The 15,917-nt window shown below is 40.3% G+C and overlaps 1 protein-coding gene across 1 annotated transcript; it reads right to left on the reverse strand.

Annotated features, from left to right (window-relative positions):
• Positions 1-1,465: 1,465 nt before the first annotated feature.
• On the reverse strand, positions 1,466-12,250 carry UBE2G1 (ubiquitin-conjugating enzyme E2G 1). Its single transcript, XM_010017760.1, has 5 exons — positions 12,147-12,250; positions 9,039-9,136; positions 7,775-7,953; positions 4,245-4,367; positions 1,466-2,113 (listed from the first exon to the last, which is right to left on the reverse strand). Exons 2-4 carry the CDS (start codon positions 9,070-9,072, stop codon positions 4,281-4,283), a joined length of 300 nt encoding a protein of 99 aa, XP_010016062.1. The 5' UTR covers positions 9,073-9,136; positions 12,147-12,250; the 3' UTR covers positions 1,466-2,113; positions 4,245-4,280.
• Between the last annotated feature and the right edge of the window lie 3,667 nt (positions 12,251-15,917).

A 15,917-nucleotide genomic window follows, 5' to 3' on the forward strand; every position in this document is an offset into this window, starting at 1 on the left:
AGTCCCAACTCTTTGATAAGTGAAGAAGGGGGAGCCAGCTGGTGGGGAAGAAACATCCTCCCAAGCAGTTTCAGACAAGCACTCCAGCAGGAACTAACACGAGCTATTGTGTCTGGGCACTAACAGCTCTGAAGTACTGCACACAGCTGCCTACCTACATGAGCAGGCTATCCAACTAAAAGCTAATTTAACTAAGGATTGCTCAAGATAATTAGTTACCCTATACATAAATGTGAACATTAAGCACATCTATGTTTATCTACATCACCTATAGGAAGACTACCTTTACTTGTAAGTCATCTCATACTTACTAAATGGCTTTTTTTTTTTATCCCCTATGGCTGTCTTGCCTCTAGTGACCATCATCTCCTTCCACACCAGCCCACCCCTCAAGAAACCTGTAATACAGTACTGTGTAGAGCCTTTTAGTATTTCGTGTTGCACAGCAACCTGAAACGAAGTCCAACCAGCTCACAAATTAGTGCTGAAGGCTTCTTACAAGATGGCTCTAACTCTGTAACTCTTGTTTTATTAGTGGGTTATCCTGTGCTGTTAAAAGCTGTAGTAAACCTGTGACAGAGCAGAGAAAGTCAAGTAGTTGCAAAGTTCCTCTACAGAGTTTCTTTGGTAGAAAGGTATTTCAGGTAGGCTTGGAGAACTCTTATTACTAGGTACTCTGGGATGAGTATTTGCTCACTGAAGGGTAAAATATAGTTACAATAGGAAGAAAGGTATGTCTTTTGTTTGCTTTTTAATTACTCCAAGATGAAATACAGTATGTCACATTCAAAAGTGTTTGCTGACGTCATGTTGTTGAAGATGGTCAGATTAAGTTGTGCTCCCACTGCAGTTACCTTTCCTATTCAGATACTCAAGACAGCCAGTTTGACACGTTGTTATTGGAAAAAATTATATTTTGGAAGAACTCACTACAGAAGGTGACAGAATTCCAAAAATCAAATTACATGAAAATATACATCGCCATTTTCTTTGTACATTAGGTGAGGAAAACTCTGAAGTAGAAGGCAAAGAATATAAAGCGCCACAGAAGAGAGAAAAAGGGAAAAGGAGGGAAACTATTTTTGATACCAAACCCAGAAGTTAGTCATTTGAAAGCCTACAGATGTGCATGCTTGAACTCAACCTGGAGAAAAAACAAGCCTCCCACACGCACCCCCTGCCCCACAAACAGGCAATGAAAAAGGCAAAAAAGAAGAATTCCCCCATAAAAAGCAGCTCATTCCTATCTTGGACTAACTTAGTCAACTGAACTTCCAAATGAAAGCGCTCAAGTGCCTTGGAAGTTAAAAATCCAGCAGGCTGTTCAAGGGTGCTCCACGGCCAGTTTATTGCTATACCCAATTCAAGAAGTATGTGCAATTGGGTTTCAAAAAGGGGTGGGAAGGGGGAAAAAAAGCACCTTTGAGACTACAAAGGTCATCATGAAGATGACACGAATAATTGATAGCAAATATTTTCAGGGTTTAATTCAGACAATTCTCCGTTCTGATGGGGGGGGAAATAAAAGTGAGCACATTTCCAAAAACAAAACCAAAAAAAGAGATACTAAACTTGAATAAGCAAGAGATTTTAATTACGCCTCAGTGGGTCAAAGGAAAATTAAAGTGGGGGAGGAAAAAACAAACAAAAAACCAACACAAAACCCCAACTTTGTCCTAATTGGTTTTAGTTTGACATGCTTCACAAGGTGGTGTTGGTTTGTTTTTTAAACTGAGAGGAAACAATGAATAGGGAGAGAAAAACCTGCTAAAATCTTTAGAATTTACACGAATCTATTCCTAACTACAGACAGCATTATTTGGTACAATGTGTATTTGTGGATGTACATGAACAGTATATATATTATCCGGATCATGTTGTGCTATGTACACATCTTTACAATTCTTCCTGAAGGTTAAAGCAGTTCATTAGATTTCAAAATGCGTAATCATCTTGTGTTGGCACTTGTTAGGCTCTTGTCAGCATTGATAACTGGCATGTTTTATTGCAGCCCAGTTCCAGCCAGTGTTTGCCAACTTGTAACAACAGAAGTCCAGCAATAGGTGGGTAGAGTGCAGGAAAAAAAACAGTGCCATGTTTCTCAATTGGAGACCTACAAAGAAATCACAGGTATTAAAACAAAACCCCTCATCACCCTCAATTATCTTAAAGATGTTTCATAGTGTTTCAGGCTCAAGGAAGATAATTACTCCTTGTTCAAGAACTTTACATACCTCTAAGGAGAAGATGCATAAATCCATAATCACCTGTGAAAGTCTCGAGTTAGTTCAGCATACTGTATATCCATGCTAAACTACCAGACTTTCAAGCTCCTCTTACTGGTGTTGCTTGTCAAACACAGTGTGTAAACACTTGATTATTCCCACATGGGGCCAAACATTTGTAGATTTACCATTGAAACTTCTGTGCATCACTTACCGGGAATGATGGATGCTGCTTCAACAGCAGAGTGCTGTACAAAATGGCATAGCAGTGCTTTATTAAGCAGTTAACATCACCACTACCAAGTCAGACTATACTGGTGTGAAACCAGCTATACAGCCCCTTGTCATCCAATTCATTGCCCATCACTTAGAAGGAGTCACCAGGACTTAGAAAAGCTTTTGCCTTCCAAAAAAGCAACACAGCCGATTACTTCAGTATTTGTCATGAGCATTGTTTCACCATGGCCAAGTTTAACATGGCAACAGAGCTGAGGTCAGTTGAGGATACGCTGGAGCATTACTCACAGTTACTCCCTTTCTCCAAGACAGGAAAAAAACAACCCCATCAGCCACATCAACAATTCTTACACTCTAGTTACAAGCAGCTGTACAAGACACTCCGTTCTTTTGCTTAGTCTTTTGAGCAATATTAAGCATTTTTCATGCTCTCTCTACACTGGAGAAATCTCTGTTCAATCACAGTGTTGCTGCAGAGAAGAGATACTGCAGTACTAGTCTGTCACAGATGGAGCCTTCCCCAACCCCCACAATTCTTACAAAAGCACAAGAAAGGAAATATCTTCTGTACAACCCTGGTGAAGAAACACTCACTAGCAGAAGCATTTAGTAAGCTGTTCTAGTTGTTCAGACAGCACAAACCCTTTAAAATACATGCAATGCCATCCCCCAGGTCTGTATGTTGAAGCTAACTAGAACACACAGTTTGGGGCTTCTCCAGCCAAATGGGTCAGCATAGTTTATCTGCCAACCCAACCTTTAAGAAAAAGGCAGCTTCAACATGAGCTCTGTTTTACTTGGAAAAACAGGAGCGGGAATTATTAGCTACTTGAGGAAGTTTTTCCTTGGCATACCAAGGTTAAAGTGACCAAAGGCCAGGTATTTTAAGGGCCATGTTCTAATATGGAGCTTTCTACAAGAGCTTATTGTAAAGAAAAAGGTCCCATTAACATTAGGATGCGATTGCTCAAATAAGTATCCTGATTCAGAAGCTCATTTTTAACAGGGTGGCATAAAATACAGCTCTCAGTCATAACTCTCACGTCAGCTCTCAGGTTAAAACTTGTCCAGGCTCTCAGATATGCCACAGTTCAGTTTCAAGCATAATACAGCTGTTTTTCTGAAGCTATTTCTACACCTTCCTCAATAGAGCAACTTTTTTGGGCTGCTGAAAAGAACATTGACTTTCTTGATATTACTGATGGGTAAATACCTCACCTTGATCCCTTCTGATATGCTAGTAGACTTTCTATTAAAATTCCCAGATACCCAAAGCAATCCTTTGTGAATGGTTCCTAACAACCTCAACAAAGTCTTGATTTAAAACCTACCATGCGACATGCCACCAACATCTGCAGACACTCCACAGATTTGTATATGACCTTGAGATAGCAAGACAGGATGCTTCTAAGATTCAAACAAGTGTTCTTCACAATAACGAGCATGACAGAATGATTAGTCCCTTCTATTACAGCTCCAGTAATCCCTAAGCACTATTAATAAAGCAGGATGAATACTGATAAAGAGAATTTCAACTTGTGAACAGCATAAATGCAATAGTACTAAAGAGGTTCCCCAATCGCAGCAGAAGGGGCTGTTCCTGCACTTGAAATTTCTTTTAGTCTTTAGTATCACATACAGCCAAAGAACTCCACTGAGACCATGTGACTGAGAAGTTTGGGGTTTTTTTGCCTTTGAAGGGAATAAAAAAATTAGTTCAGCAACACTTAGGCAGGAAATCCTCAACTCAAGTAACTGACTTGTCTTTGAAATGTTACTTACCCTGAAAAAGTGAAGCTACTAGCTGCTGAATAAGTGTCACTCAAAAGCAGTTTCTTGGCTTTTTCTTACACAGCGGGCAACTTTTCTTTTAAATTCTCCATTTCTGTCTTCTCTCCATTCTTTCTGCAATTGAACAGACAGCTTTCAGTTGTCAGGCCTGTAACAATGCACAAGTTCCAGCAAAAGGCTTAGGTAAACCTAAATTTGCTTACAATCGGAGACAGTCACTGCAAACCTGTGTCATTCAGGATGTTTGAAAGCTTGCTCTGGGTTTCTGTGCAAGCTCCCCACAGAAGAGCAAACAGCCCTTCCCCCTGGTATTTTAGGCATTCTCCAAGGCTAACCTGGTGGCTACCAGTATTTCACAATGTCTAGGCTGAGATCTATTTACTTCAGCCCGCAAGTAGCAGCAAACTTAACCTGCAGACCACAAGCTATTGTTATGGGTTAGATAAAGTGTCTTTAATTGCAGTGATGAAAGAAGGTACATGGCTACTGTGAAGCCAGGAGTTACACTGAGATTAAGACAGGTTCAACTCCCTCTCAATCTAGCCAGACACTCCAGAAATACGGAAGTCACAGTATTCAGAAGAGGCACAGCAGTGTCCTTAGAAAGGAAACACCTCCTAGATACGGCTGTGAGATACCAGCTGCATGGGAAAAACCTGAATAGAATTCTCAGCACACCTCTGGGGATGCTCTCTGTGACAGGTATCTGATTTCAGAACTGCACAGATGAAGAACAAAGATAGAGATGAACAGGAAGACAGGCAAGAGGTAAGTCTGAACCCAGAGACGTGCACACTACAGGATCATGAAAACCCACAGGGAAAAGTGCAGCCAGTTTTCAGGTTTTTGGGCCAGCCTCATGACAAGCTCAGATGAAAGCACAGGAGCATCATACAATGTGACTAAGGCTGACGTGTTGGGTACTGCCTTGCAGTTAGGCAAGAAGTGGTGAGAAAACACAAAGAACCCCTTATTTTATTTAGTAAGTTCTACAGTTCTTAGTTTTGGACATAAACAATATATTCTTACTGCAGGGGTGAGCAAAGGGCTCCCCACTGTTTTACCTGAAGCAACCTAGCACACAACAGCTTTTCACCCCCTACTCGGAGGGAAGGTTGTAGCACATCTGAGCGAGAGAATTGGGATAACTGACACATCCTGACACACCCCCAAGCTCACGTAGCCAGTCAGCACGTTGGAAAGCCCAGCATGTCTTATCTTCCCAGTGAAAGCACAAATAAGGACACCGATTAATTTGTTCTTTTTTCAGCAATTCATACAGCAAGCATTTTGTTCCTTGGATTGGGACATGGGGCAGCTTACACAACATGGCTTAAGGCCAAGAAAAGCATTGAATTTGTGCCTTCCTAGCTTCACATTCTTAGGTTTTGTTCCCATGTCTTGTATTTGTAGTTCTATGAAGCAAGTGTTCAGAATTGAACAGCAAAGTTCCTGATTTGACAGCAATCTCTCCAAAAACTCTGATTTTACATCATGAACTGTTCTATTTGCTTCTCAATATTTATTTATTCAGGCTCCTATCCCTCATTTTTCTCCCACTCCAAGAGACAGTATGCCAAGATGTACAGTTCATTTTTCCAGGAATGTGCCCTTCTCCTATAATGCAGTGAACTACCTGTAACACCTTAATCTCTAGACTCACCTAAAACCAGACATTAATGAAAGCAGGCAAAGTATCTTTTAGTAACTGCCAAATACTGTTGCTGCAGTAAACTTGTGCTTAGTAAACCAAGTACGAGACGTCTTGATAGCAGCTCAGAATTCTTCATTACCCTGTTGAGTATGTTCTGGTTAATATAGAGGAGGCAACCTACAACCCAGCAGGAGATGCTAAGCTGCTCAAGCAGTATATTGAGTTCCAAAGTTGCTTGGAACATCTAATACCACAGTCAGAAAAAATAGTTCCTAGCATCCAAAATGATGCTTCAGCACTGTCCTCACCGTCTGGTTTGGATTTAAGTTTTTGTTCTTTCAAGCTGGGCTAGAAAATGCTGTGTTTAAAAGCAAACCTTTACCCTAAGGTTTAGGTACACAAATGCAGAGTTTTCCATCTAACATCTGTGAGGCAAAACCCCTCACTCCTGAAGTAGCAGACAGAATGGGGCACAAAAAAAGCCAGCTTGTGATACTAGGAAGGTGACAGGCATAGCTAAAAGTATAAGCTTTCTCCAGCCTTAGGTCAGATACATTCAAAATACATGAGCTTGTAAACTGAGGAATTCTAATTGTACTTTTAGCATTTCATTAATAACTTGCTCACTCCAGTGCTCTCGGGTTTGGCTACAGAAAAAGTCCATGTGTCCTTGAGTATTTGTTTCCACCAGTAACATGACACAAGAAGGAGAGATCCAACTCTCAGAAGAATGTTAGGTCAGGGAGTTCTTCACTGCAACTTTGTGTTTGTTCCTGGTTTTCTTCACACTAAGTGAGGAAAACTCTTACTCCTCTCTTTTGTGAGAGGACAGCACGTATTACTTGCTGCTGAAGTGCAATTCAAGAGCAGTTCCAAGGAAAGTATGTTGGTGTATCACAGATGAATGGGGCCTGAATCCTGTTCCCTTACTTCCCCCCAAGAGCCAAGAATTTTTTCCCTCCCCACCACAAATATTTACTAGTCTAATTGCTATTCTGGTATAAATGCAGCTCTTCCAGAGCACAGATAGCTGTGTGTATACAGCACTGCAGAACAGGCCATGCTCCAGAAGCACTATATTGCATCTCACAGTAGAATCCTTACTGCAGATTCACCCTGGTCTTCCACTATAAATTCCTCCTCCCTTTTCAGCCAACCCTTCTAGTCTGGGATAAAACTTCCTGAAGATCTGAAAGCCAGATGCCTGGGGAGGCTTTTCAAGTACATTCTCAAATCACACACGTATACAGTCAATCCTGCTGCTTTAACCCAGGAAGACTGCTGTAGAGAGGTGGATGCAAAAAGTGGTAACAATTATACTGAGGGACCCCACCACATTTGCTCCTTCCATTTAAATAAGTAATCTGTTAACATGTTATATCATTTCCAAAACAAAATTTTTGGTGCATTATACAAATAACATGTTAAGAAACAAAAAAGGTTCCAGAACATGTTGACTTCTACCCCTAAACTTAATGGCAGATGCCAGAGCTATGTGTAATACAAATCCCCAAGATTTTATAGCTAGCTTCCTTGAATTTAAGACTGAAGGAGCTGAAGTTTATCCATTAAGCATCTCTGTGCACAAGTTACTTACTATAAATAAACGTATGACTGCATAAGAGAAAAACTACTGCCTATGAAGTATGACAACATCTTTCCTTTGCAATCTCCAAGATATTTCCCAGGTCTGACTAGTAATTGTCTTTCACAACATGACTGCTTTTCCCAACAAAAAGGTAGCCTTAACATGTGATAAGAGGTTCTTCCAGAAGTTACTGTACTGTTTGTCCAGCTAGAAGCAGAACTCCATTGCAAGTTTAGGTTTCTACACTGAAAACAATTGGCAGATCAAGGAAAATCTTACCGCTGCATCAACATTAGCAGGAGAATCACCATTGGGATCTGCCAGCATAGAAATAACACTAATCATTATAGTTTCCACTGTGTGAATGGGAAGCCAGCGTTCCTCAGGTTTTTCATAGCCATATTTGTCTTCTCCAGGCTCATGAAGAATTGAAATGCAGACATCACCATTCTTGTCAACTACAAAACAGAACAAGGCATATTTCAGTAATGAACACCACACTGGCATTTCTTCAGGACAGTTATGGAACTGTTAATCTTCACTCCAGCTTGTCTGGAAACATGTTAGTGAAGACACTTTATGAGAAAGGAAAGTCATTAACTATTACAGAACTCAGTCTGTAACAAACACGGTTTGGTGGAAGTCTGTTATTACACCTGGACTTCTTCATGGGGAAGAACAACTTAATTTTAACATCATGCTGTGACTTTCAAGACTATTTAGACAGGCTTCCACTAAAGCTTCTTCTGTTAAGTTCAGCAAACTAGAGAGGGACTTTTTTTTCCCCACAGCAACAGCATCAGCTGGATATTACTGCAGTGTACTGGAATATGGTTTAAGCTGCTGGAATTAGAAACTGCCTACAAGTATCCTGATATTTCCAGAACTGAAACTAGCAGAACATCAAAATATTACTCCTCTCCCTTATGATGGGAGCACTGTGCTGGACTCCTCCCAGCTTTCAACATAAGCAGCTTCAATAATGACTTTAGGAAGTGAAGGATATTCTTCCTCCCCAGTAAAAAAAAATTTCCTCCATTTTATTTTACCTTCCCATCTATGTCCAGCAGCCTGTAAGTGAAAGAAGCATTAGGAAGAATCTTCTTTGGAGGGACTAAAAGATGCTGTTACTTCCTTTCATGCTTCACTGGAGGAGGACAACCTTGGGCATTCTATACTGAACTGCCAAGTTAGTCACACTAAGCTGAAATATTTGAAGGTATAACAAAAGAGGCAGCTATAGAAGACAGATTTCTCCTCAGACCAGGAGTCTGCACTTAGGAAAAACACACCAACCCTGAACAGTTACCAAGAATGCAAGAAGCTACTGAAAGGAGCTTCTGAAAATACTTGAGGAGCAGCCTCTTGGAGAAGCACTATTAAAAACCCTGTCATGGTTATTACTTCTTTATGAAGTGACGATGATGATGGCAAAGTAAATGCAGTTTCATATTTCCAACATGAACAGAAATGTATCCATTTGTCTTCATCATATTTAAGTTCTTAATTGCAAAAAAGGAATTGAAACTTTGACATTTCTTACCATTCGGATGCCAGATTTCCGTGATGAATTTCATTTTTGGCGGCCTCAGTGGATAGTCTTTTGGAAAAGTAAGATGAGCCTTGAAAACACCACCTTCACTGGGGAATCAAAAATATCTTAGTAGAGTTTCTTGTAAGCTTAAGCTGAAGATTGGAACTTAGTGATGTATCAAAAGCTCCAAGTTTACCCCTCACACAGCTTAACATCATGTCGGTAATTAACAGTACCAACAGTGCCATATGCAATGCAGAGAGTTTCTAGATTAAGAAGAAACTTCCATAAGATACTGCCAGTTCCCCAACACTGTGTCTTTTTTTAGAACTGGGATGATGTTCCAGAGGGGAAAAAGAAAAAAAAAAAAAAATCACCAAAAAGAAAATTAAAAACTGCCAAGGAATTCACCATCTGGAATTACAATGTACAGTATATGCATTAACAGCAAAAAAAAATACTGCCAGTAACTCCCCTTCTCAAGTACAGCCCAGCAGATACCTGTTTATTTTCCTCCTTTACACACCTCAGTCCTAATTCCTTGATGTCAGTCTGCAGCAGTGAGCCTCAGTGACAAGTGACAGAAAGCTTTAGAGTTGTGTCTACAGCATTGCTTTGTAAAGACTTCAATGCTACCTTGTCAACACTAAGGTAAAGGGACTCAGACATGACAGTGAAGTGCTCTGCATGAGTTACCCACTAAGCTGGAAAACAATACTTAACAGGAGACATCCAGTTTTTATGTGGAGTTACAGGCCCATATTTAACTAAGGCAGCAGTTTGGTTTATTTTAAATAGCTACATTTCAATACCCGGAACAGCCCCTTTTGAAAAATGTGAAGGGCTAACATTCCATGGGAAGCTTTGCAAATGGAACACTTGCCTAATGGAAGTACTGTAACATTTGCCCCGTTACCATCAGTGAAGGTTCTAACAAAATTTGAAATTGCAAAGGCTGAAATGACAAAAACTAGAATATAACCTCCAAAGAGGGTGGCACAAGATCTGCAACAAGACCATCTACTCTTCAGTAGCCACACAGATAAAAGAATTGGTGTAGGAAAGACAAAGCTGTTCAGTGCAGTTTTTCCCCCCTGTATTTGTAAAGGAGCCAGTATCCGAAGGCCAGAGGCTACTGAGGAAACAACACATTTTACCACCACTAACCAAAGATATGCAATTCTAGCAAGTGTCTCAAAAAAACCCCAAACCGCCCAAACCCAAAAACCAGTAGATCTAAATGACTTGGCTCTTAAAATAAATCTGCTGAGGGGATCTAAACCTACACCATTCATTTTCCACATGTTTTAGAAAAGGCAGGCAGTCTCCACAGAAACTTTAATCCTGGGAAGGGTAAGAATTCCATAAACAGTCACTATTCTAATATTCATACTAGTCAAGACAAAGGAGAGTTAAATTACATTTGCTGATAGCCCCAAACCAGTTAGGTTTCTTTCAAAGTGAAATAGTTCTTCTTTCCCTTTTCAAAGCAGCAGATCCTACAGCTACTGAGCTGCACTGGCATCCCTATTGCCCCTCATCGTCTACACATAAATAGAGCTCTTCAATCAAATCCACATTAGAAACCAGTTCATGAAGTACAGCTGTTAACTGACATTTGTGCACTATTCCTGATCAAGGGGTCTCTGTCAGTAGAGTCTATAAAGTCTTTTTAGGTAAACTCAGAATAAATCAAGTGGGATCAGGAATGAGACTGAAGTTTGAGAACTCTGAACCACCTGATTATGTTCAATTATGTCCTATTATATGTACTTCTGTCATCATAAAACAGACCAGGAATGAGGATGCTGTATAATACTACCTTGAAATTCAGCAACTATGGAGTGGAACAGAAGAGAGCTTCTTATCTAAAAAGCCTCAAAACAAATTCAGCACCTTATTAAATGGGAAAAAAATTGCTATTGCAATTTTTAACATATAAGAAGTTCAGTTAGAAGCAGTATTTCTTTACTGACACTATTTAGAAAACGGCCATGAGAATATAATGGAGCCACCACAAGACTGTTCAAAAGAGGTCAACAGAAGTTGAAGAATTCATCTCAGGCAAGACTTGAGAGTTATAATGTAGTGAGCATGACGAGAAGCAAAGCAATTCAATTACTGTGTTTAAGTACTTCAGAAGTCTGCAGACAGAGGTATACAACAACTTCATGTTGGAACTCAAACTGACCTCAAGTAAATGCCACTAGGCTTTCTGTATCAGTAATTTACCACTGGAACAGCGTAATGAAGGAGGACAGAAGTTCATCTTCAAGAGCTACACTTTCAACTGACCTCTTCTGGGCATAGAACTTTTTCCCAGGAGCTAGAGTAGATGATCATATATAATCTCTATGAGAAGGAAATTGTTCTCTCAATTAGCTAAGTTTTTTGTTTGGGGCAGGGGGGAAGGTTAAGCCAAACAAAAACCCAAGACACTGCATATGCCAGAGTGCTTCAGGTACTCTGAACTTCTGTACACTTCAGATACAGCAGTGTAAAAACACAGCAAACTTAAGATTTCGTGTTCAAATGTCAATTAAAGAACTCAGTCCTCAGGATAAGGAGAGAAGCTTTTTAAAGCTCACTGTGCAAGGTCTGCTAACAATTCAAATCTGATCAGCACTGGAGTGCTCTAGGTCACATAGGAAAATCTCCTATCTCAAACTGACAGGACTTGAGGCTAATTATATGGTCTGATGCGGTTTCCCCAACTACATCCCTCTTGAGCATTTTCCTGCAATCACCAGCATGAAGTTGGAATGGTTTAGAATTGTACTATCAGCTAAACTGGAGCCTCACAGCAATAACTGAAATTACTGGATTATACCTGCCTTAAATGCGTAAGACAACAGAAGCAGCCTGTAAGAATAGCCTATTCTACCTCATTTCTACACAAGCACAAAGGGATCAGTGTTACCTTTTCCCAGAGGAGCAAAGCAGTTTAGAACTTCTATATAGCAAATGCAGCTATTTACAGGTATTTTACTAGCAACAGAACAGCGTTACCTAACTTATGTCAGTATGAAGATTTAGGTTAACTACTACCCACTTAGACCAAACTAGCACTAGTAAATCCAAGTTCACTTAAGTTTCTGTATAAGTATCAGTACTTACTATAGTGTATCTGGAGGACCAATAATAAGGACTTCCCATCGATAAAGATCATTGTCATCTATTAAGCCCGCTGAAAAGCCTTCCACTGGATTTTTGTTGAGCTCTGTGTAGGAAAAAGAATTTAAGAGTGACTTTAGGTGTCTATGATATGCATTTGCTGGTTTTGATCATGCCTCTACACTTGACCAAAAAAAAAACCCCATGATTTTCAGTGATTTGGCACCTACTGAAGGACTTATGGCCTTGGCGAATATCCTCAGCTCCCTGCCACACACAACAGCATGCTGCCAGAGCAGGGACCCATAGCCTGACTTTAGAGCTATCCAAGTACATCGCGAGCAGAAGGGCCGAAGTGACTCAGAGCTATGGGACGTGGTCTCCTAGATACCAACAGGTGGGGGTGCAAGCCAGAAACCAGATTTCCTTCTAACAGAAAAGCCATAGTGTTCTGTAAGAACCCTGAGAAGCCAGATTAAACTGAAGTCTATCTTGAACTCCAGAAAATGTTAACAGAAAAACCAAAGTCACACTATGTTTTTATTTAAAACTAACATCCTACTTCCCTTTTTTGAGAATGTGAAAGCTTTTGAGACCAGTGCATTCTGGAGGTAATGATTTACTACATTCTGAACTACTAGAAGAGAACACAGAAGATAAACCCCCTGAACAGTGTAACAGCTTATTATTTTATTTCACAGGTTTATCCACTAGTGATGAGCAATACTGGATTCTGAGTTTACAGGCTACTTCATATAGTTACTGCCAGATAGAAGGCCTATCTGGAAATAGCTATGCAGAAGTCAGATCTAGACGTAGGCTCCACTATAGAGTTTCTGTGTTCAGCCTGATCCAGGAAAAAGCATAAGATTCAGAAATAAGCACTTCAAATGAGTACTGCCTAAAACTCCACTATCTAGAATTCTGACAGCTTGGATCAAAACCTAATGTAAATGCTATATTGACGCCAAATTGAAAATCTTGATCCAGCATTTCCAACAGTATATACAAAGTCCTAATGGATCTTGACTATTTAGGATAGTTGAAGGGGAGAAAAAGTGGTTCCTTCAGCTGGTCAGTAATCTCCAGATTAAATTAGGGTTTTTTTCAATTTTGATTTACAATTTCTACTGCACTTATTTTAGATCCTGTTTGACATTGTACAGCCCTCATTATTTTCCACAGTACAGTTAGTCTCCATATTCCCTTGTTGTAAACTCAATAGCTGTATTCTATGTTGATTTCTAGGCATTGCAACAAACTTAAGTTCAGAGTTCCTTATAATGCCCTCAGGTACATGCAGAAGAACTCCGAGTGAGAACCTCATATCTTTATGGTGAAAGGTTACCATTAAGTCCAAACTGATTTGCCCAGTCACTGTTTGCCAGTTAAGGTCTTAACCCTTTTAAGCACAGTCAAAAAATTGCAAGAAGAACCAACTCAAGCCCTTCACAGAAAGTAAGTTCACACACAGAAAATAAAGTGCTCGGCTCAAATGAAGGACCAAGGTCATGAAGAGGTAGACAGCAGGAATGTGAATTCAGACTCAAATTCATCCACAAAGGGATTCAGTGCTAAAATCCCAATAAATGTATTGGAAGGGGTTTTCTTAAAAGCTCCTCAGCAGGGGTTTAGTCAACACATGAGGTCAACCATTCGCTCTCCAAGTTGCAGGACAAAGACTTGCTGTATTGAACCAAATCATGCTTTGTCAAGACAATGCCTGAGGCAAAAGGCATTATCACAGGCTCTTTAAGCAAGATGCAAGCTTCAAAACCAAGAACTTACAGCATGGCCACACCTCACTGAGTAGACCAGTTTTCACCCTCTGGCATCTATGAAACATTGTGGAAACAGCTGCATGAGCTTGAGTAACAGTTCTGTTTAGTTTCAGGTGAAAGGGGCAGAGAGACCAGCCAAGTGTCTCACATGGAGCAAGGACCTCACCGGTCCCTTACGACATCCCTACTACAGACATTCCTCCAGCACCACATATCAAAAGTTACACTACATTAGTAGTTGAATCAAACTCCTTTTTCATGCAGGATTAAAATATTGTATTAATTGTGCAAAAAAGCCATCTCTGTTCAGGACACTTCAGACATCCTGCTAGCTATTTATTAGCATTGTAATACAGAATATCCAGCATTGCTACAGAAGTCAACCAGAAGACTGCAGGTATCAGGTTTGAGTATCTCACCTTAATACTTTCAAACTTGAATTTAAGCCTCCAAAACACAAGTTCCCTCATTTCTGTATTCTACTGGGAGAAAAGGGTTTATGCGGAGCTCTATGCTAACTGAAGCTGCTCACATTTAGCTTCCTTATTGTTTCCCAGTTATCACTTCCCAGTGGTAAGAATGTAAAAAGCCTACCAGAAGTTAAGAGACTGAAAAAAATTCAGCATACTTCTCCCTGTCTAAATATACCATGCTATTTTTGAGTCCAACATACACCGTTTTCTTCTCTGTTTCTCGATCTATGCTATTTCAATTTCCTTTTACATCTGTTTCAGCCTCCAAATAACTTTTTTTATCCTCAAGTCCTTTGAACCATTTTTTATGTATTTGTTCCCACTGAAAGCCAGCTCTTACACTCTGACTCATACCTAAGATCTTGCAGCACTACATTGCAAGAGATCTTGTGAGAAGGAATAAGATTGCTGGATGCCAACTCTTGCAATGCAGACAATCTGTAAACTGTATGAAAGGGACAGCCATTGACAAAAATCTTCTGTTACAGCAGCTATGGAAATCTACTTAGTGGATGTTACCTATAAGGCAAACTATGACATTACTACTTTTAAAGGAGGGTGGCATCAGTCTCTGCCTTGTAGAAGGTTCTCACTTTCCTTCCACAGTAGCAATGCTGAAGCATAGTTCCATTAGCTACTGCTTGCACAAATACTTTAACTTGAGGTAAAACAAGGGATGTAAGATCAGGCACCTTCTCCTCTAGAGGTATGCAGAATTACTATAGGCAAGTTAAAAATGAGCTTTCCATCCAGATTATTTATGCTAAACTTAACATCAGCTAATGGCTAGCTGGCAAACAAAAAAGGAAATCTCAGGGAAGTTTTGCACTGGGACATGACAAACATCATCCTTGGCTGCTTTACCATGGATAGCTAAGAGCTGCTACTCATTAAAACTTGCAAACACTGAAGCCTAGGGTTTGTTTGGGTTTGAGCTTTTCCCCTGGAGATAACCAATGCTGCAGAGAAGTTAACTAGTAGCGTTGCCTCTCTCTTACCTATCTCTTCACAAGTTGAGATTCACACAGCAGTGAAATCCATACACTGAAATCCCAACTGAAGAGGGCTGTCCCCATGGCACTGTGCTCAGCCCTTGAGGTTTGTTGCCCACCACCAAGGGAGCCTCTGGCACGCTGACACTGCGCTCAAGAACACCAGGCAACTGTTGTCTGCGCCTGTCACATACCACCAACCACACCAGTTAACTACTCACAGCCTGAACAGGACATTTCCCAGGCAAACACACAAATGATGGATATGCTTCACAAAGCAAAGGATTCCATTCCCTCCTCCAGGCAGGGAGAGGTGCAACAAGCTCTTGGTACAGATCCTCTCCAAAGCCTCCAAATCCTAGGAAAAGCAGAGAAGTAAGACACCTATAAAGAACTGGATCCCTCCACTTATTTCTTCAACCTGATTTTCTTAGAGATTTCTTGTTTAGCTAAAATATGCTGTACTTTTTAAATGGAAATGAGTATATTAACACATTTCCACCCTGCCCATGCCTAATTAAGTACAAT

Source organism: Nestor notabilis, unplaced genomic scaffold, assembly GCF_000696875.1.
Source record: "Nestor notabilis isolate BGI_N333 unplaced genomic scaffold, ASM69687v1 scaffold15607, whole genome shotgun sequence".
In the NCBI taxonomy this organism is placed as follows: Eukaryota; Metazoa; Chordata; class Aves; order Psittaciformes; family Psittacidae; genus Nestor; species Nestor notabilis.